The sequence below is a fragment of the Schistocerca gregaria genome, chromosome 5, assembly GCF_023897955.1.
Source record: "Schistocerca gregaria isolate iqSchGreg1 chromosome 5, iqSchGreg1.2, whole genome shotgun sequence".
NCBI classification, from domain to species: Eukaryota; Metazoa; Arthropoda; class Insecta; order Orthoptera; family Acrididae; genus Schistocerca; species Schistocerca gregaria.
In genome coordinates this window covers 655,194,417-655,215,870 of record NC_064924.1, presented here as the reverse complement: position 1 = coordinate 655,215,870, position 21,454 = coordinate 655,194,417, and the positions used below count along the sequence as shown (strand labels likewise).

Below are 21,454 nucleotides of genomic sequence, written 5' to 3'. Positions count from 1 at the left end.
AGAAGGTGATAACAAATTTAAAACAGAACTTAAAAAATGTCTAGTAGAACAATGTTTTTACTATGTAAATGACTATGTAGGTCAATAAATCTTTTCTGATGATATTTATAAAGGCAAAATAGAAAATACTCTATCTGTACCTAATCATTCATTACAGTTACATACTTAAAGGACAGCTGTTGTGTAGTGTAAATACATACTTAAGCAGTGTTGTATATATATAAGGACTTGCCGTTTAGGGAGAACAAAACTAAAACCTTATGAAAAACATACTATGCATTTAAAATAACAAGCAGGGATGTATATAGGCTATATTAATTTCATTGTATTCTTTTGTTTTGTACTTTTTTACATATATATGTTGTTTGTGCCCCATTTCTTCGAAATGGCTTACATGTACCCTTGACAACATCCATACAATATTTATTGTCAACAGATATATAGGACGTATTGAACTAGAACAACCGCATAGAAAAGACCAGACATCAAAGTTATGTCAGGAGACAGGGAAATTAAATTTTAGAATAGTTGCTAAAGGTGGTTGAGTGAAATAATAAGAAAAAAAGAAACGACTGTAATTTGAATCAATATTTTATTCTGCACTCTGTGAAGACGGATACAGAACATGTAACAGTGTACACCATAACATGAGACACAGTCCACTTCTCAGACACCATACGCACCACGTCAAGAGTATCAGTCTTTGCTCACGAAGCACATCAGGTACGGAAGTCGCACAGCCCCTCATCTCTTGTACAGCCTGTCCCGCACTCGCGGAGACAGAGGCGGCTGAGCGGGAGCCGTTCTGCTGCGCATGCGCGTACCGCGAATCACCGACACGGCGAGATTCAACTGAGGCGACGGGGCCCCGTGCCCGCCGGAACGGCGCCGGTTCACCGTCGAAGGCTGAGGGCGGGCGGCGGCGGCGGCGGCGGCGGGGGGCGTGGCCGGCCGGGAGCCCCCAGAGCGGCCGGCCTCTTGCTCTCGGCGCGCCTGCAGCGCCTCCAGGAGCTGCTCGCCGATGCTGCAGTGGCGGACGACGAAACCCCAGAAGCCCTCGTTCTCGCGAGCCCACTTCTTTAGCACGCGACTCCCGCCCGGCGCGCAGCTCGTGCGTTTCAGGAGCTGATCGGTGCAGCGCCCGGTCGCCTTCCGGAGCAGGTACAGCCGCCCTTGCACGCAGGCTGCGCGCCGTTTCTCATCTGCCTTAGCGTCCCCGGCCGAGCGCTCCTGTCGAACAGAGGACGCGGTCAGACATACAAAAACGCACACATTGTACAAAATTCAAAAAGCAGGCAGAGGAGAATCCAAGCAAGTTCCACAGGAAGTAAGGCCTCCACGATTACGTTCTAAGTCTGTTTGCTATATTTGGCCATGGTTTCAAATTACTGACACGAGTTATTTGTAAACGAGTGGAAAAACTGGTAGATGCCGATCTCGGAGAAGATCAATTTGGGTTGCGGAGAAATGTAGGAACACTAGGGGCAATACTGACACTACATTAGACAATAGGTTAGAGAAAGGGAAACCTACTGTTGTAGCATTTGTAAACTTAGAGACAGGTTTTGACAAAGTGCACTGAGCTACATTCTTTGAAATCTTGAAGGTACCAGTGGTAAAATACGCGACCACTAGTTCATTTACAGCTTGTACAGACACCAGACCGCAGTTATAAGAGTCGAAGGACAGGAAACGAATTCATAGTTGACACGACAATTAGCCATGTTTGTAGCCTATCCCTGAAGTTATTCAGTCTGTCCATCGAGCAAGCAGTAATGGAAACCAAGGAGAAATTTGGAAACGCAATTAAAGAAGCAGTTACCAAGTCATTTAAAATATGCGTTTTAATTGGCTTCATTTATTCACGCTCATAGATTAGCACAGAAAGGACGAAACTCTAGTTCTGCAAATATTCGATCGCTGGAACATTATTACGCTTCCACAGACATGGCAAGAATATGGCGTGAACGAAATAAACGTACTCCTTGTAGAAACTTCAAGGGAGTTGAAACCCTTACACCCAATACTAGCATGCTTATCTCTTAAATAGATGTAGTTGCTAAAAATAAAAATAAGTCATACATGAACTGCACCTCACAGAACCACAATCAGAGATACCAAATTCTGGTATCAACTCTCCAACCAGCTACCATCATACACAAAGAAAGCAATTGGGAACCCCCACAAAAGTTCAAAGAAGAACACATCTAAACATAATTGAGGAAACAAGAGATAACGGTGCTTCGTTGAAAGTTGGCTGAATAAGCCCCAATAGATTAACAATAGTTTATTATTAATGTAGTTTTTATAAGCTGTCTGCTTCTCTCAGTAAAAATTCTCTTTCGTTACGATACCAACGGAACCTGATCAATAAATGAGTTTTTCTTATCTATTTATTTATCATTTTTGGTAGTGAACATACACGGATGTGTTACAAAGTATTTCGTACGTACATAAAAAAGTAGATATACACTCATTTTCATGCATTTGTAAAATTATAAACAAACGCGCACTTAGCAGTATCAGACAGAGTTAAGTAAAAATATATTCAATTGTGCACAGATACGGTGGGCAGCGCAAGGTCTTTACATCGTGCGTAAAAAAATTGCACAGATGTATTGAATTCTCGCGAAATTAACACGAACGGTATCTAAATTGCTTCCAGTAACACTCAGGATCTGGTAAAAGGATAAAATAATCTCCTTTGAAACCCAAATAATCTTCAATTTAAGTATCTATCAACGAGGGAGAAAGCACTGTATCACGTTTATGTGGTTACTAGGAAATATTTTGTAGCAATCATCTGTAACAGTAAAGATTCATACGAGAACCCACTATCTTGCAAAATATCGGGCGGCTATTGATAGCCTGAAACTGAGAATCGTACCATCGGAAAAGTTTAGTGTCTGTCATAAAGACGGAATTCATTTATTTATATGCAACATGTTGTCGTTAGCAAAATTGTAAGTGCCGCACTATGAAAACGGAGAATAAAGGAAGATAATTAAAACGGCAAATGACAACAGATCCCAAAGTAAAACTGAGTGAACAGGCCAATATTTTGCAAGAAATAAACATTTTTGCTTTCGTGATGAAAACTCTAGAGTTCATCTAAGTTAATATAAGTAAAAACGCACAAAATAATATTTATTTTAATATGTCCGACTTTTCTGGTAGAGCTTTCGATCTAGCAGTCATCGAAAGAATACCACACAAGTATCTGGAATATTATGTACACCGGCACCTAGTACCGAAAAAAAAAAAAACACATCTGAAGATAACTTGTGCCTTCGACACGAACAATGATATGTACTGAATTCAAGAAATCGGCATGAACGATGTCTATATTGGTTCCAGTAAACATTAAAGATCTGATAAAAGATAAAATAAGCACGTTTCAACCCATAAATTATCTTCAATTCTAGGAGACAACTACACACTTGTCAATACATGCGAAGTACGTATCAACTAGAAAGCATTGTGCAGCCTACGTACAGTTCCTAGGAAATATTTTGGAGCAATAATTTGGAAGCTAAAGATTCGTATGAGAACCTGCCATCTCGCAGTATAACGGACAGATATTTATATCCCGAAACTTGCAATCCAGCGCTCGGAAGCTGGTTTGTAATTCTGAAATGATCACACATCGCAACGACAAAGCATAATAGTCGCTTGTACACTGACAGTTAAAAAAATAGAAATGAATAATCAGGAAGAACAAAAAATTATGGAAGTAAGAAATGATAGCAATAGCCGGATGAAGCCGCCAAATTCAGGTTGCAGAATTTCTGTAAACTTCTTCTGAGTTATAGACTGCGTCAAGTTGCAAAATGATGAGATAGTGACCTAAAACGCTGGGTCTCAGTTTATGAGTGGACGCGTTCTGCAGCCCAGAAGAATTTTATGGACATTTGCTTCTGGTCTAAGAAAAAGGTCTCGCACCAACGAAGGTACATCATTGGTTGGAATACTATCAAAACAACCAGGGGAAGTTAGCAGCAAACCAAGAAAAAAATGCCTATGACACGGAAAAAATGCTTATGACACACGTAGGGTCGTAGGGGTAGTGGAAAGTGGGTGCAGTTTACCTTAGGTCTGATCTCGTCCTTGAAGCACTTGCGATCGGCAGCAGGCGTAGTCATCTTGTCGACTTGCTGGCGCGGCGTCAGAGCTACAACTGAGGAGGCAGGCGGCTTCGCCTAGTCAGCCATCTACCCCCTCCACCTCCACCTCAACTTCACCTAGCTAGAGAAGCTCACCCCACCCACAACCACCCCCTCCTAAGGTATTACGCACCAGCGTTCACTTATAGCCAACTACCTACCCCCTCCACCTCTGCTACCCCTCCCTTACCGCTAGGCAAGCTCACCCCCACGCCAACCCACCCCCTCATAAAGGTATTTCATCATCACTGCCGAAGCAGCGACACAAAGCTATTTTCTACGATTTGCAATATGGTTCCGCCTTGAATAAGCAATTTGTCTGCTGTCCTCGAAGTACTTTCGGCCATTCTTCACCTTCATCAGAGGATTTTTTAGATTTTTTTTCTATTCCTTACACATTACAACATGAATGATAAAGCACGTCATGAGCTGGTCTCGATGTACTGTATTGTCACATGACATGTATTTGAAGAAATATAGCATGTTAGTGATGTTGTAAGATGCAAAGAACAGAAAAAGAATTTAAAAGAAAACGGATGATGGCGCAATATTGGCAAAAGCACTTTGGGGATGACAAACAAAAGCAAACTCACAATTCCTAAATTCATTTATCTGCATACACGGATCAAACAGGAGAAGAGCTGAAGTGTACACTGGCCACTCCGCCAATTATTTTACGCTGCAGTCACTGTATGTACTGTTTCTGATGGCAGTTTTACAAAACCTCTAGTCTCGATGTTTTTATCTGTAGAAAATTATCGCTCATCAGTAAAGCCTCGTTGCTGAAGAAAATCGTCGGCGGGGATATATACATACAACACTTTTTTTGAATGTCTATCCTTCTAAATGATGGTCTGCAGGACTTCGACCGTTCACTTACAGAATAAAATGAAGCACCTGAGGCCGCCGTTTCGTTGGTTCAGTACACCATCTTCAAGTCTGTAAGCATAAACAATAATTACAGCATCTTCCACTTATCAACCATGCACATATAGAGACATACTAAAACCAGACTAAGAATCGAGAACAATACTATAAAAGTAAATTTACAGTAATCATTTGATAAAATCATCTAATACATCGATTGTCACATACCTAAAGTAAAATTATATGTTGTATACCATATAAATTTCCACTCTATTCGTTGTATAAATGTACTATTTATTAATAAAATTACTAATTAAACAGCTCACGATCAAAATTTGTCAGGTCATTCATTAAACTGCAAAATCCTGAAGTAAGCTACTAATCTACAAAAATAACGCTTAGAAAATAATAAATTTGTGAAATAAACATTAGAAATAAGTAAACCAAAGAAATATGTGTAAGTGCAAGTAGTCGTTGCAAAAGGACATCATCAACAATATCTAAGTGTCAATGTAGCTAAAGCCATCGAAATGGCAGTATAAATATATCTAACATATCTGTATGTCACATCAAAATCATAAAATGCTGAGCTGAAAACTGTACATGGGTATATTTATGTCGTACATAAAATGAATGTCCAAGAACGTGTCAAAAGACCAAATGTAGAAAACCTATGCCATACCACACGCAGAATATACTCCATGTTATATGTTTGTATATTACTAGGTTCTGAAATTTACATAAGTTAGATAGTGGTTCTTGTTTGACATTCGTTTTACAGTATTACATGATATATGGATGCACTCCCACATGAATGTTGTTCACACTGAGTAGTATTTTGTGGGGGGAGGGCTGAAGTGTTCTTCATATGTTATGATATAGGTGGTTTTCTACTTTTGGACTTTTGACACGTTTTGGACACTCATTTTATGCATATGACATAAATATGCCCCTCTACAGTTTGCAGCTCAGCATTTTATAAATTTGACATGGTATATAGATTTACTGAAACTGCTTTTTGATAGTTTCACCTATTTTGATACTTCGATTTTAATGAGGCTTTTTCAAGGGCTACTTGCTCATAGATAATACATGTGTATATGTTGTTCATCCTGAACATTATCTTGGGTTTTGTATACTCTGTGTATGGTATGACATAGTTAGTATTATATATTTGGTCTTTTGACAATTTCTTGGATATTCATTCTATGCATATGACATAAATATGCCTATATACAACTTTCACCTCAGCATTTTATAACTTTGATGTGATATATAGATTTATTTTTGATAGCTTTACCTATGCTGACACTTAAATATTCTTTATGTTGTCCTTTTGGAAGGAATACTTGCACACAGATGCATATTTCTTTGGTTTACTTATTTCTGATGATGTAGTTTCTTTCATAAATCCAATATTTTCAACAGTTATTTTTGTAGGCTCGTAGGTTACTTCAGGATTTTGCAGTTTAGTTATTACTCAATTGAAAAATTTTAGTCATGGTTCATTTGTACAACGAATAGAGTGAAAATTTGATACGGTGTACTACATAAAACTATATTTTAGGTATCAGATGGTTTTATCAAATTATTACTGTAAATTTACTTTTATAGTATTTTCCTTGAATTATTCTGGTCTTTGTATTTGCATGGTTGCTATGTTGATGATGCTATCATCAATATTTATACAGGCAGGCGAGAATATGGTGTACTGAGTCACCAAAACTGGTTAAAATATAACAAAATAACATCAAAACGACGGCTGCAGGTGTTTCATTCTATTAACTACACGACACTTGTTGCTGAATCAAACATTCGTCGGGCAATGGGCATACAGATTTCAAGTTCCATTTTTCATATGTCGATAATTTTAATGCTAGAGGTGGAACTGGCATAGCGACACGTTATACAATTGCTCTACTATAATAATTACAAGTGCTATAGATCTAAATTCGTAAACCGACATATGAAAAAGTTGTGCAGTCCCGTCTTCGTTCCTTTGGTCACATGTCTCCAGCCAAATATCAAACTGTAAATTATAAAATGAAGAATACAAACAGTTTTCAAAACTTTCCATTAAAATACAAAAATATGACGGGACCGGTACGCCCGCTAAAGTTCCAGATCTTAAAATTATTTTTCATTGAGCATTTACCAACTAAATCGATGGCTCGGTCATCCTGTAAAACATGCAAAAAAACTTCTTCCTAATCGTCTGAAGGAATTTCAGTCCTTGAAAATTTCGTTGTAGCACCGAGATATGCCGATCGTTGTATGACCAGTAATCGCCTACCGAAATGTGTCGTACTGAAATTTGCTTGCCACAAGCTTCGCATAAATGGCTGAAGTTCTCGCCGGAGGAGGAGGCCTTGCGTTACTGAGTAGTGTTCGATCTCTTACACTTTTTCAGATAACAACACACCGCCTAGGAGTTTCAATAAGTTTACAGAGTGAAATGCTCGGAAAGTAGTAATAATCTTAGTTTCTGCAATGAAAGACGGTTCTTTAAGTTTTCCACGTAGCGTCTTGCCTTGTGTATGCCACCTTTCCTACAATGTCTGCCAGTAAAGATTCTTCAACATTTATCCGCCATGACCTAAAAGGTTCCATTTGAAGTATTCATGTAGATATTGGAAATTACCATCTTATCTGCCAGGTGGCACGAATTCTCATAATTCTTTTCAACACGAATGTGTAATGATCTAACCGTATCTAGTCTTTTGGAGCTGTCCAGCTATTTCCCCGTAGCAAGATCTTCATTTTACCAGTACTGATCATGACAGCCCTACAAGGAGAGCAACGATTTGCGAGTAATCTTACTTTGTTTCTCGAATCGCCTTGTATTAAAAACTACTTAACAAGCTTTTACGGCGCGATTTCATTGCTCACACAGCTGAAACATACAATCTTGTTTTTCGTATATAATTCAGACAGCTACACAAACAATATCTGACATTTCCTACGCTCATTTTACCTGTTTTGTGCATAATATTCAGTGCTCATTTAATTTATTTACGCAGAAGGTGATGATTTTCCTCACATTCCATTGCGAGTGACTAACAGGGATCGCTAGAAGAGAATTACAAATCTGTAGAAACATGTATGGCTATAGTACAAGTAGATGTTACATACATGAAAATTAAATAAACCTTTCGAGAAAAAAAAGCAGCTATATGAACATAAAAGAGCTACGATGGGAAGAAACAACTAAGAAAACAATGGTGCACGAGTAGTGTTCTGTACCACGCCGATGTGGATAAAGTGGCTGGCAAGGGTGGCGGAGCGGATCTGGGCGCTTCAGTCCAGCACCGCACGAATGCCGTGGTCGCAGGTTCGAAGCCTGCCTCGGGCATGTATGTGTGTGATGTACTTAGGTTAGTTAGGTTCAAGTAGTTCTAAGTTCTAGGGGACTGATGACCACAGATTTTAAGTCCCAGAGCCATTTGAACCATTTTTTGGATAAAGTGAAAAGCGTATTCTCTATCACAAATTACTCGACAGTAAAAGATACGGTATAATTTGGCAGGTCGAAATAATGGTACTGCCCAAAATGCTGCATTTTTTTACGTTTTACGTAAAAGTAAATCTGGTATTTCTGTGCAGGTCTTTGCAAAGATTTTTATCAAGAGGAAGCGGAATACTGGAGAATACTGCGTGTTGCGTAAAGTAGAAGTAACAATTTACAAAAAAAGGCTCTGAGCACTGTGGGACTTAACTTCTGAGGTCATCAGTTCCCTAGAACTTAGAACTACTTAAACCTAAGGACATCACACACATCCATGCCCGAGGCAGGATTCGAACCTGCGACCGTAGCGGTTGCGCGGTTCCAGACTATAGTGCCTAGAACCGCTCAGTCACCCCGGCTGGCAACAATTTACAAATAAATTTTTAAAAAAGTTAGAAAAAAGACAGAGGAAAGAGAGAGAGGTACACATTTCAGTATGCGAAAATTGATTTGATTGTCTAGTTATACATGCTGACAGTGATTCTTGCGGATTTTACATAACAGCATAAGCAAAAATGAGCACATTTCTGTCACGAAGGTTGAGGAAATTTGTCTTCCCCCTGTTTGTCAGTACCTCCGATACCTGCGGGAACCCCTGTGCCGCTATAACGGTAAATGGTTATCAGCCCGTCGTGGTGTGAGTGCAATGGAGGGAGGGGTGTGATCTTTGTTTACCAGCTTAGGCCAGGTAGGTACTTATTCCGTGGGACATTTGTACGATATTGGGTAGTGGCGTAGAAGTTACTAATTCGAATGCTGTTCAACGTAATTCGTGTTTTGTTATGTATGCAAGCTGGCCGTTTACTCGTAGTTTATACACCAGTGGAAAAATTCGTTTAAAGATAGAATGAAATGCATAGCTGTTACGCAATACGGTAAGATACAAGAATGCTGAATAAATATTATCAAATGTCACATTAATCGCTCAGAAGGAACATGTGTAGTCCGTAGATTTACCTTTTGCGCCCGTCAGGAATTTTATGGCATGATACGCGTATGTAAGGGTGGCTGAGAAGGCCCCCATTACCAAGTCGCAGTTCTTTTAATTCGTTCAGGAGGCGAACTGCTATTAGGGCACAAGTTTTCCCACTTGGGATAAATTGGAAAGAGATTACCAGTTTTGGTATTTGCCTTTGACAATTTTTTAAGGAATCCAAATGAGAGTCAGTATTACGTGAAAACGTCTGAAAGCAACAAAGTGTGAAAATATGAAGTAAAGATATTCAGTTGTAGGTAAAACAAACGGAAAGTCCCGAGTTATTGGTATAACGTAGCATCACCTGCAGTTTGTCCACGAAATAGATCCCTACAAAACAATTGGCTGGGATACTTCTCGAGACAGGCAGCACTATATAACCAAAGTTACATCTGGTGTTCCCCTACAAAGTGTAATGCGTCCTCTGTAGTTCTCAGTCTACGTGGACGACTTAGATGACAGTCTGAGTAGCCCACTCAGATTTTTTGCAGATGATGCTGTCGTTTATCCTCTATCAGAATCATCTGAAAATCAAGAAGAATTACGAAATAATTTAGACAAGAATCTGAACTACAAGAAGTGTGAGGTCATCCAGAAACAAATTCCGCACGATACCCCTACATAACAAATTACACACTCTCTAAGACTGTCCATTCAACTAGATATTTATGTATTCAGTAACGAACAACTTAAACTGAGACCATCATACACAATGTGTTGTGGGGAAGGCAAGCCACAGAACACTTAGAAGATGCAATAAATTTACTAAACATACTGCCTACTCTACACTTGTCGAACATCTTTTGGAATACCGCTGGCCGGTACGCCATAGTTTCCAGAGGATCGACGGAGGAATCGAAAAAGCTCAAAGAAGGACATCTCGTTTTGTATTTTCATGAAACAAGGTTCAAATGGCTCTGAGCACTATGGGACTTAACTTCTGAGGTCATCAGTCCCCTAGAACCTAGAACTACTCAAACCTAACTAACCTAAGGACATCACACACATCCATGCCCGAGGCAGGATTTGAACCTGCGACCGCAGCGGTCGCGCGGTTCCAGACTGAAGCGCCTAGAACCGCTCGGCCACACAGGCCGGCATGAAATAAGGAAGAGAGTGTCATGGATAGGTCAAGTGAGTTAGTGTTTCAGTCATCGACACAACGGAGTTTTTCGTTGCGGCGAGATCTTATAATCACCATAGGTAGAAAAGATCATTTTGATAAAATAAAATAAATGACAGGTCGCACGGAAAGAATTTGGTGTTCATTTATGCAATGTGCTGTTCGAGAATCCAACAGTCGAGGAACAGTCTAAAAGTGCTTTCTTGAACCCTCTGGCAAACGCTTAACTATGAATTGCAGAGTATTCATGTAGATGTGAGTATCAGGTCAGAGTAATACGGAACATCGAGGGCATGTAGAGAAGGTTACCGCGAACGGTCCCAGGCGTCTTCGCATGAATGAAGAGAGTAACGGAAGAACATCGAATGGCTTCAGTGTTACAGCACACATACATTTCAATAAACACCTACACCTACGAGGATAAATGCAAGACAATGCCCATAACAAATACAAACAACTCATCAGCACAGGATTACGTGACTGGTGGTAAAGCCTTTATTCATCTTGACCACATATCTCGAAGTGTCCCCGGCCTTATGAGTAGTACAAAAGATTTGGGATTGCAGCCGAATGATTTTGACCACTTGCATCGATATTTCGGCTTGAAATTGGGCAGCCACTATCTGGTGAGTTTTAAAACTGCAGAATAATAGTGCGCTTCGCTATTTTGTATCAAAACTTGGCAGAAAGACGCATGTTTTTAAGGATCTCTCTAGGAAAACAATGAAATTATACAGACAATTTAGAATATTATTTATTTATTCGTTCATTCACATTACCAGTTCGAGATATTCAATCTCACTATAATAGGTTGTGTAGATCAATGCATAGGACAGACAAAAATTAAACGAAGCTACACACTGCAACTGAACGTACTCTTTTCGTACATTACGACTGTTAATAAAGCTACAGTAACCAAATCGTACTGTGTCTACATTATTTGACGAAGCGTGTATGCAACGGGTGGGATGCAGTTCGTTTCAATACCGTAACTCACGAGAAAAGCGCATTCAGCTGCACTGCAGCACTCTGTGTAATTTTGAGCTTTCCGATGTAATGATCCATGTTTTTAACATCTCGAAACCACTCATGTTAATAAGTAATTAAAAACTGTTCTAACAGTGGCTATGATAGTATTATTCATTAATTTCGTGAACTCGTGGCAAATTTCTGAAGTCAAGTACTGAGGTGGAATACCAAGAAGCGATATGAAACTGTACAAACACGTAAAACGAGTAGTACGAAATGTGACTGCAGTCTGACTTATTGGGAGGATTCGGAAAAAGTGAAGTGTATATGTAAAGGAAGCCGGAACAAAACGCTTGTAAGCCAAATTCTAGAGTAACGATCCAACGGTTACAGGCCTTATCAAGGAATGGAGATCAGGTTTGAACGCCCTGGTGCAACAGGGTCATTAGAGATGGAACACGAGCTCTGACTGCGCAAGGATGGGGAACGAAATATGGCTGTGCCGTTTCAAAGGAACCATCTTGGTATTTGCCTGGAGCGACTTGGGAAAATCACGAGAAACATAAATCTGTAAAGTCAGACGCAGGTTTTTACCGTCGTCCTCCCGGGCTCGGATCCATCCTAGTGACGTGCCGCAACTCGCTCGGTTGACGTTCTCACTTAGTCTAGACGGCAGTCGCGGGACGAATTCAGAGAAACGCTCTTAGGAGCATAACGCGCCGGTACAGTGCATACCAGCTTGAGACAGAGGCGGCGAGGAAGCCTTAATGGAAACAGGGGAGAAAGACGAAATTGTTCTCAAGAAACAGTGCTGGATAAATTCATAGAAGCGGTATTCGAGGAAGAGAGCACCGCACTTCTAGTGCCACAATGGTATGTCTCGCGTACAGACCGTGAAACGAGAGGGAGCGCGTACTCAGGTACCTAAATAGACATTGTTCCCTCGCTAAATGCGCTAATGAAATAAGAATAGAAAATCATCTGTTCTTATGGTTCAAACGGCTCTGAGCACTATGGGACTTAACTTCTGAGGTCATCAGTCCCCTAGAACTTACAACTACTTAAACCTAACTAACCTAAGGACATCACACACATCCATGCCCGAGGCAGGATTCGAACCTGCGACCGAAGCGGTCGTGCAGTGCCAGACCGTAGCGCCTAGAACCGCTCGGCCACTCCTTCCGGCATCTGTTCTTACTTCTCCATGTGTTTCTCTTTGTTGAAACTAAATACTCTCTAATACGGCGTGTTTTTATCATTTTTAAGATCGTAACAAGTCGATGCAGACAATACGAAAGTGTAACGTAGATGCTCGGGGGATTTACATGGAATTCTTTGGAAGATATGCGTGAGATCGATATCTGGTGCGGGGGCTGGCGGTTGACCCTTAGCTTAATTAAATCCAACATACTGTTCGATTCCGCTATTGGTGGAAAACAGGAACAACGTTAAAGATACCGGGGCCTATGTGAGAGGAGCGACCGAAAGTGGAATGACCACGTAAAAGTAACTGTCGGCAAAGCAGATATGAGGCTGTGATTCATCAGATGAGCACTAAGAAAATGTGAGTCATCCAATAAAAAAAGTGCTTTACCTAATAATAGTAACACGAATTCTTGCATTAATAGAAAAAAAAAGACAAGATCCAACGAAGAGTAGCGCACTTCGTCACGGGATCGTTGAGAAAGTGTTACGAAAATGATGGACGAACTCTAGAGGTAATCGCGACAAAGAAGGTGTTGCATATCACGGAGACATTTATTATTGAAGTTTCAAGGGATTACTTTGCAGAAGGAGTCGGGCAGCGTAATGAATGTGTGACGCTGCAGCACTATTTCACCGCGTAGCTGGAAAGAATAGTTGATAGTGGATATAACGATAGCAGGGCATAAGTCTTTGCGAATGTCATCCCGTGTACTCTGAGAGTAACTATGCCTCGCAGACATGCGCGTGAACAATACAGGGTGGTCTATTGATAGTGACCGGGCCAAATATCTAACGAAATAAGCATCAAACGAAAAAACTACAAAGAACGAAACTACTCTAGCTTGAAGGGGGAAACCTGATGGCGCCATGGTTGGACCGATAGATGACGCTGCCAAAGGTCAAACGGATATCAACTGCGTTTTTTAAAATAAGAACCTCCATTTTTTTATTACAGATTCTTGTAGTACGTAAAGAAATATGAATGTTTTAGTTGGACCACTTCTTTCGCTTTGTGATAGATGCACCTATAATAGTCACAAACGTATAAGTACGTGGTATCACGTAACATTTCGCCAGTGCGGACGGTATTTGCTTCGTGATACATTACCCGTGTTAAAATGGACCGATTACCAATTGCAGAAAAGGTTGATATCGTGTTTATGTATGGCTACTGTGATCAAAATGCTCAACGGACGTGTGCTATGTATGCTGCTCGGTGTCCTGGACATCGTCATCCAAGTGTCCGGACCGTTCGCCGGATAATTACGTTATTTAAGGAAACAGGAAGTGTTCAGCCACATGTGAAACGTCAACCACGACCTGCAACAAATGATGATGCCCAAGTAGGTGTTTTAGCTGCTGTCGCGGCTAATCCGCACATCAGTAGCAGACAAATTGCACGTGAATCGGGAATCTCAAAATCGTCGCCGTTGAGAATGCCACATCAACATCGATTGAACCCGTACCATATTTCTATGCGCCAGGAATTACATCGCGACGACTTTGAACGTCGTGTAAAGTTCTGCCACTGGGCACAAGAGAAATTACGGGACGATGACAGATTTTTTGCACGCGCTCTATTTAGCGATGAAGAGTCATTCACCAACAGCGGTAACGTAAACCGGCATAATATGCACTATTGGGCAACGGGAAATCCACGATGGCTGAGACAAGTGGAACATCAGCCACCTTGGCGGGTTAATGTATGGTGCGGCATTATTGAAGGAAGGATAATTGGCCCCCATTTTATCGATGGAAATCTAAATGGTGCAATGTGTGCTGATTTCCTAGGTAATGTTCTACCGATGTTACTACACGATGTTTCACTGCATGACAGAATGGCGATGTACTTCTGACATGATGGATGTCCGGCACAGCTCGCGTGTGGTTGAAGCGCTATTAAATAGCATATTTCATGACGGGTGGATTGGTCGTCGAAGCACCATACCATGGCCCGCACGTGCACCGGATTTCTTTCTGTGGGGAAAGTTGAAGGATATTTGCTATCGTGGTCCACCGACAACGCCTGACAACATGCGTCAGCGTATTGGCAGTGCAACTATTCGTTGTTGAGAGGAATGTCGTTACACGTATTGCCAAATGCATTGAGGATGGCGGACATCATTTTGAGTATTTATTGCATTAATGTGGTATTTACAGGTAATCACGCTGTAACAGCATGCGTTCTCAGAAATGATAAGTTCACAAAGGTACATGTATCACATTGTAACAACCGAAATAAAGTGTTCAAACATACCTACGTTCTGTATTTTAATTTAAAAAAACCTACCTGTTACCAACTGTTCGTCTAAAATTGTGAGCCATATGTTTGTGACTATTACTGCACCATCTATCAGAAAGCGGAAAAAGTGGTCCAACAAAAACATTCATATTTCTTTACGTACTACACGAATATGTAATTAAACATGGGGGTTCCTATTTTAAAAAACGCAGTTTATATCCGTTTGACCTATGGCAGCGCCATTTAGCAGGCCAACCAAAGCGCCATCTGGTTCCCCCCTTCAAGTTATACGAGTTTCGTTCTTTGTAGTTTTTTCGTTTGACGCTTATTTCGTGAGATATTTGGCCCGGTCACGATCAATGGACCACCCTGTATACACAGATGCCAGCATTTGAGAGGGAACGTGTAGTTGGGCTCAAAGAAGCCGGTTTGAGTAATCGGCGAATATCTCAACATTCGAATAGGAGCGATGCCATTATTCGACGGTGTTGGCAGGAATGGGTGAACCATGGCCGAAGGTAGTGTCAAGAAGGGAGCGGTCGATTTAGAGAGACGACAGAACGTGAGAGACGAGCAATCGTCAGAGAGGCACTCAGACCCGCGGATCCAGCATCACCCTCGATCCGCCCTGCAACGTGTGCTTGAGTGACCACAAGGACCATTACTAGGTGGCTCACAGAAAGGAGGCTGAGCTCACCACTCCCCTTGCGTCAACTACCATTGACCTCTGTACACCAGACAAGCCCGTTTCTACATCTACATTTACATGATTACTCTGCAATTCACATTTAAGTGCTTGGCAGAGGGTTCATCGAACCACAATCATACTATCTCTCTACCATCCCACTCCGGAACAGCGCGCGGGAAAAACGAACACCTAAACCATGCTGTTCGAGCTCTGCATTCTCGTATTTCATTTTAATGATCATTCCAACCTATGTAGCCTTGCTTTACTGACTTCCATCCCAACTCGCGTATCATATCTGCGACACTCTCTCCCCTATTACGTGATAATACAAAACGAGCTGCCCTTTTTTGCACCTTTTCGATGTCCTCCGCCAATCCCCCCTGGTAAGGATCCCACACCGCTCAGCAATATTCTAACAGACGACGAACGACTGTAGTGTAAACTGTCTCTTTGGTGGACTTGTTGCATCTTCTAAGTGTCCTGCCAATGAAACGCAGCCTTTGGCTCGCCTTCCCGACAATATTATCTATGTGGTCTTTCCAACTGAAGTTGTTTGTAATTTTAACACCCAGGTACTTAGTTGAATTTATCGAGTAATCAAATTCCAACGGATTTCTTTTGGAACTCATGTGGCTCACCTCACACTTTTCGTTATTTAGCGTCAACTGCCACCTGCCACACCATACAGCAATCTTTTCTAAATCGCTTTGCAGCTGATACTGGTCTTTGGATGACCTTAATGAACGGTAAATTACAGCATCATCTGCGAACAACCTAAGAGAACTGCTCAGATTGTCACCCAGGTCATTTATATAGATCAGGAACAGAAGAGGTCCCAGGACGCTTCGCTGGGGAACACCTGATCAGTTATACTCGATGATTTGCCGTCTGTTAATATGAACTGCGACCTTCCTGACAGGAAATCACGAATCCAGTCGCACAACTGAGACGATACCCCATAGGCCCGCAGCTTGATTATAAGTCGCTTGTGAGGAACGGTGTCAAAAGCTTTCCGGAAATCTAGAAATACGGAATCAACTTGAGATCCCTTGTCGATAGCGGCCATTACTTCGTGCGAATAAAGAGCTAGCTGCGTTGCACAAGAACGATGTTTTCTGAAACCATACGTATCAATAGATCATTCCCTTTGAATTGATTCATATGTTTGAATACAGTATATGCTCTAAAACTCTGCTGCAAACCGATGTCAATCATATAGGTCTGTAGTTAGATGGATTACTCCTACTATCCTTCTTAAACACTGGTGTGACCTGCGCAATTTTCCAATCTGTAGGTACAGATCTATCTGTGAGCGAGCGGTTGTATATGATTGCTAATTAGGGAGCTACTGTATCAGCGTAATCTGAAAGGAACCTAATCGGTATACAATCTGGACCTGAAGACTTGCCCGTATCAAGCGATTTGGGTTGCTTCGCAACCCGTAAGGTATTTACTTCTAAGAAACTCATGCTAGCAGCTGTTCGTGTTTCAAATTCTGGAATATTCCATTCGTCTTCCGCGGTGAAGGAATTTCGGAAAACTGCGTTCAATAACTCCGCTTTACCGGCACAGTCGTTTTCACTGGTGTCGACCACATTCGGCCTGGAGTGATGAGTATCGCTTCGAACTGAGCCCCTTCGTCCAGCGAATACGCGTTTGGAGACGCCCTGGACATGGACGGGATGCCGACATGACCGTCACCCGCCATAACACAGCCCGACATCCAGCAGGTATGGTCTGGCGCTCCATTTCATTCCACAGCTGCACCCGTTTGGCTGTCATCCACAGCATTACTTGTGAAGGGCTGTTCATGGAATTCGAAAGTTAGATAAGTTTGCAGGTATAAGTTTCCGCTAACAGGGAATACCGCTGAGGGCAATTAGGGCTTTGTTTGGTGCGCGGGGAGATTGCCGGCCGCCATAGAACAGGGCGGCCCTTGCGATAAGAGAACTGGTTTTCCCCCGCCCCCTCTATCCGGCCGGCCTTTTCGCAGTGGCACGCGCCACCACAATGAGGCAGAGTTGGGGTGCGCGCCAGGCAATCAAACATTTTCCCAAGGTCATTTAGGTCCTACTCAAGCATAGAGAGCAAGGCAAAAGAAAGCACAGGCGAGGCGGAATTCTCTCAAGAAAGGAACACTGCCTTTGCTCTTCCTATACATTCTTGCGCATCCAACTTAGAATGGATCCCAAAAATGGCTCTGAACACTAAGGGACTTTACATCTGTGGTCATCAGTCCCCTAGAACTTAGAACTACTAAAAACTTAACTAACCTAAGGACATCACACACATCCATGCCCGAGGCAGGATTCCAACCTGAGACCGTAGCGGTCGCGCGGTTCCTGACTGAAGCGCCTAGAACCGCACGGCCACACCGGCCGGCGAATAGGTCCCGAGCCTGAACTCTGCAGGCCAGCATGCTTTAGAGATCATTTCTGGCTCATTTGGAAACAGCCTCAATAAGGATCTCCCATCTTATCTACAGAAAAGAGTTTAGTTGCGATGTAGCCAATTCCGTCCATCTCGAGGATGCTGCGTTTCATGGAAAAAAAGTTACTAAACATATTTCAATAAGTCAGTCACAGAAACGTACAGCTGTAGCTGAGTTCGACTTAAATGTGTTCATTAGGTAGCTCACAACGAGAAACGTCAGATCAGAGATCAGTTGAAGGTACGATGACTACATAATACTACGCGTTTTTTTAGTAATAGCACTTTATTATAACGCACAGTCAAGATCGCAATAATAATTCATAGCCTTCCCAAGTGTAGCCATGAGTGGAAGTGAACATGGACGATAAATAGTTTAGACAAGAAGAGAATAGAAGCTTTTGAAATGTGGTGCTACAGAAGAATGCTGAAGATTAGATGAGTATATCACATAACTGATGAGGAGGTCTTAAATAGGACTGGGGAGAAGAGAAGTTTATTGCACAACTTGACTAGAAGAAGGGACCGGTTGGTAGGACATGCTCTGAGGCATCAAGGGATCACCAATTTCGTATTAGAGAACAGCGTGGAGGGTAAAAATCGTAGAGGGAGACCAAGAGATGAATACACCAAGCAGATTCAGAAGGATGTTGGTTGCAGTAGGTACTGGGAGATGAAGCAGCTTGCACAGGATAGAGTAGCATGGAGAGCTGCATCAAACCAGTCTCAGGACTGAAGACCACAACAACAGCCTTCCCAAATAAACAGTTTCGTCGAGTGGCCATCTTCCGAGTAAACTTGGTTTTATCCTCTGATACCGTAGTTCGTCATGTGTCTAATACACATATACTGTTTAAGTTCAAATGGTTCAAATGGCTCTGAGCACTATGGGACTCAACTGCTGTTGTCTTAAGTCCCCTAGAAGTTAGAACTACTTAAACCTAACTAACCTAAGGACATCACACACATCCATGTCAGAGGCAGGATTCGAACCTGCGACCGTAGCAGTCGCGCGGTTCCTGACTGAGCGCCTAGAACCGCGAGACCACCGCGGTCGGCACACTGTTCAAGTACTAAACATATGTCGCGAACGATGTATCGTGCCACAGACATGAAACTAAAATAACGGTTAAACTAAAAATGTTAGTTGGAATAAACCAGTAAACGAGAAAATACTCAATCGCCTTTTCTTTACCACTGACCTCACGTAACCTATTTTATGGCTTATTTTTAATTGCGAAAATTTTAGATGAGGGTTACGATACTTATGAAAGTCACTTGAAATGCACAAATAACTGCAACCAGTCACTTTTAAGTAGCTAGTTGCAATAATCACTATGTGGACGATGTGGCCTATTCTACACCTTATTTTAGATCTATGTGGCGATGATATGCTGATTATATTTATATGTTTTGACAATGCCATTATGGCCGTATCACTTTAGGAGATGGTGTAAAAAAAAATCTGAGGATGGTCATTAGACTGTAACCGGTCATCGTTTAAAGAATTCATACTGTGATCAGAGACTGGAATAAAAAAGCATTTTACTTTTAAGGAACATCCCAAAATGTATTTAGGCGGATTATACGTCCGCCAGTTGAGGGTAGTGCAATCCTTTGAGAGTGACGGCGGTTGACGTCACAGCTCTCCCACGTAACGACATCATTTTGGAGTACAAACAATCCTGTTGGCAGAACATCCGCAACTGAGCATTATAGCAGAGGTCGAAAATACCGCTCCAGTTGTAAATTACTAAATTTTCACACGGCCGGTTTTGGACTGTTATAAGCTCGTCCTCAGGTGGCAGGGGTAAAATACAGGGAGCGAAAGGCTATTTACAATTTGTACAGAAATCAGATGGCAGTTATAAGAGTCGAGGGGCATGAAAGGTAAGCAGTGGTTGGGAAGGGAGTGAGACAGGGTTGTAGCCTCTCCCCGAAGTTATTCAATCTGTATATTGAGCAAGCAGTAAAGAAAAAAAAGGAAAAGTTCGGAGTAGGTATTAAAATCCATGGAGAAGAAAAAATAACGTTGAGGTTCACCGATGAAATTGTAATTCTGTCAGAGACGTCAGAGGACTTGGAAGAGCAGTTGAACGGAATGGACAGTGTCTTGAAAGGAGGATATAAGATGACCATCAACAAAAGCAAAACAAGGATAATGGAACGTAGTCGGATTAAGTCGGGTGATGCTGACGGAATTAGATTAGGAAATGAGACACTTAAAGTAGTAAAGGAGATTTGCTATTTGGGGAGCAAAATAACTGATGATGGTCGAAGTAGAGAGGATATAAAATGTAGGCTGGCAATGGCAAGGAAAGCGTTTCTGAAGAAGACAAATTTGTTAATATCGAGTATTGATTTAAGTGTCAGGAAGTCGTTTCTGAAAGTATTTGTATGGAGTGTAGCCATGTATGGAAGTGAAACATGGACGATAAATAGTTTGGACAAGAAGAGAATAGAAGCTTTCGAAATGTGGTGCTACAGAAGAATGCTGAAGATTAGATGGGTAGATCACTTAACTAATGAGGAAGTATTGAACAGGATCGGGGAGAAGAGGAGTTTGTGGCACAACTTGACCAGAAGAAGGGATCGGTTGGTAGGACATGTTCTGAGGCATCAAGGGATCACCAATTCAGTATTGGAGGGCAACGTGGAGGGTAAAAATCCTAAAGGGAGACCAAGAGATGACTACACTACGCACATTCAGAAGGATGTAGGTTGCAGTAAGGACTGGAAGATGAAAAAGCTTGCACAGGATAGAGTAGCATGGAGAGCTGCATCAAACCAGTCTCAGAACTGAAGACCACATCAACAACAACAACAGGTGTCATTGCTGTGCTGTGGTCCCCAAGTGCCGCGTGTACCAGGCGCGATGTGCTGCCTATGAGCGCAGAACTCGCTGTACGGCACAGCTACGACACCTGAGGATGGGCTTATAACAGTCCGAAACCAGCCGTGTGAAAATAAAGTAATTTACAACTGAAGCGCTATTTTTAACCTCTGCTTTGGAAAACAGCTGCAATGTGGCCTCGGGTCTCCCTAAAACGCCCCCGCCGAGGCGAGAGATTTTTACACCATCCTTCTGCGGGCAGTTGCGCGAAGAGTGGTAGAAACCATGTACTCAAATGTTAACTAGCCTTCTGCGGGCAGTTGCGCGAAGAGTGGTAGAAACCATGTACTCAAATGTTAACTAGCCACAAGGGTGGATAACGATACACCACCACTTTCTTCCAACCGCCGTAATTGCGATGGGGTATCAAGTTGTCCTGGCTGCGTTCAGAC

The 21,454-nt window shown here is 41.9% G+C and overlaps 1 protein-coding gene across 1 annotated transcript in view; it reads right to left on the bottom strand.

Annotated features, from left to right (window-relative positions):
- Positions 1-744: 744 nt before the first annotated feature.
- LOC126273433 (uncharacterized) overlaps positions 745-21,454 on the bottom strand; it is a 163,180-nt gene continuing 142,470 nt past the window's right edge. The window contains exon 4 of the mRNA XM_049976987.1: positions 745-1,230. Within this exon, the coding sequence (XP_049832944.1) occupies positions 745-1,230 (486 nt within the window). The remainder of the gene's footprint in view (positions 1,231-21,454) is intronic.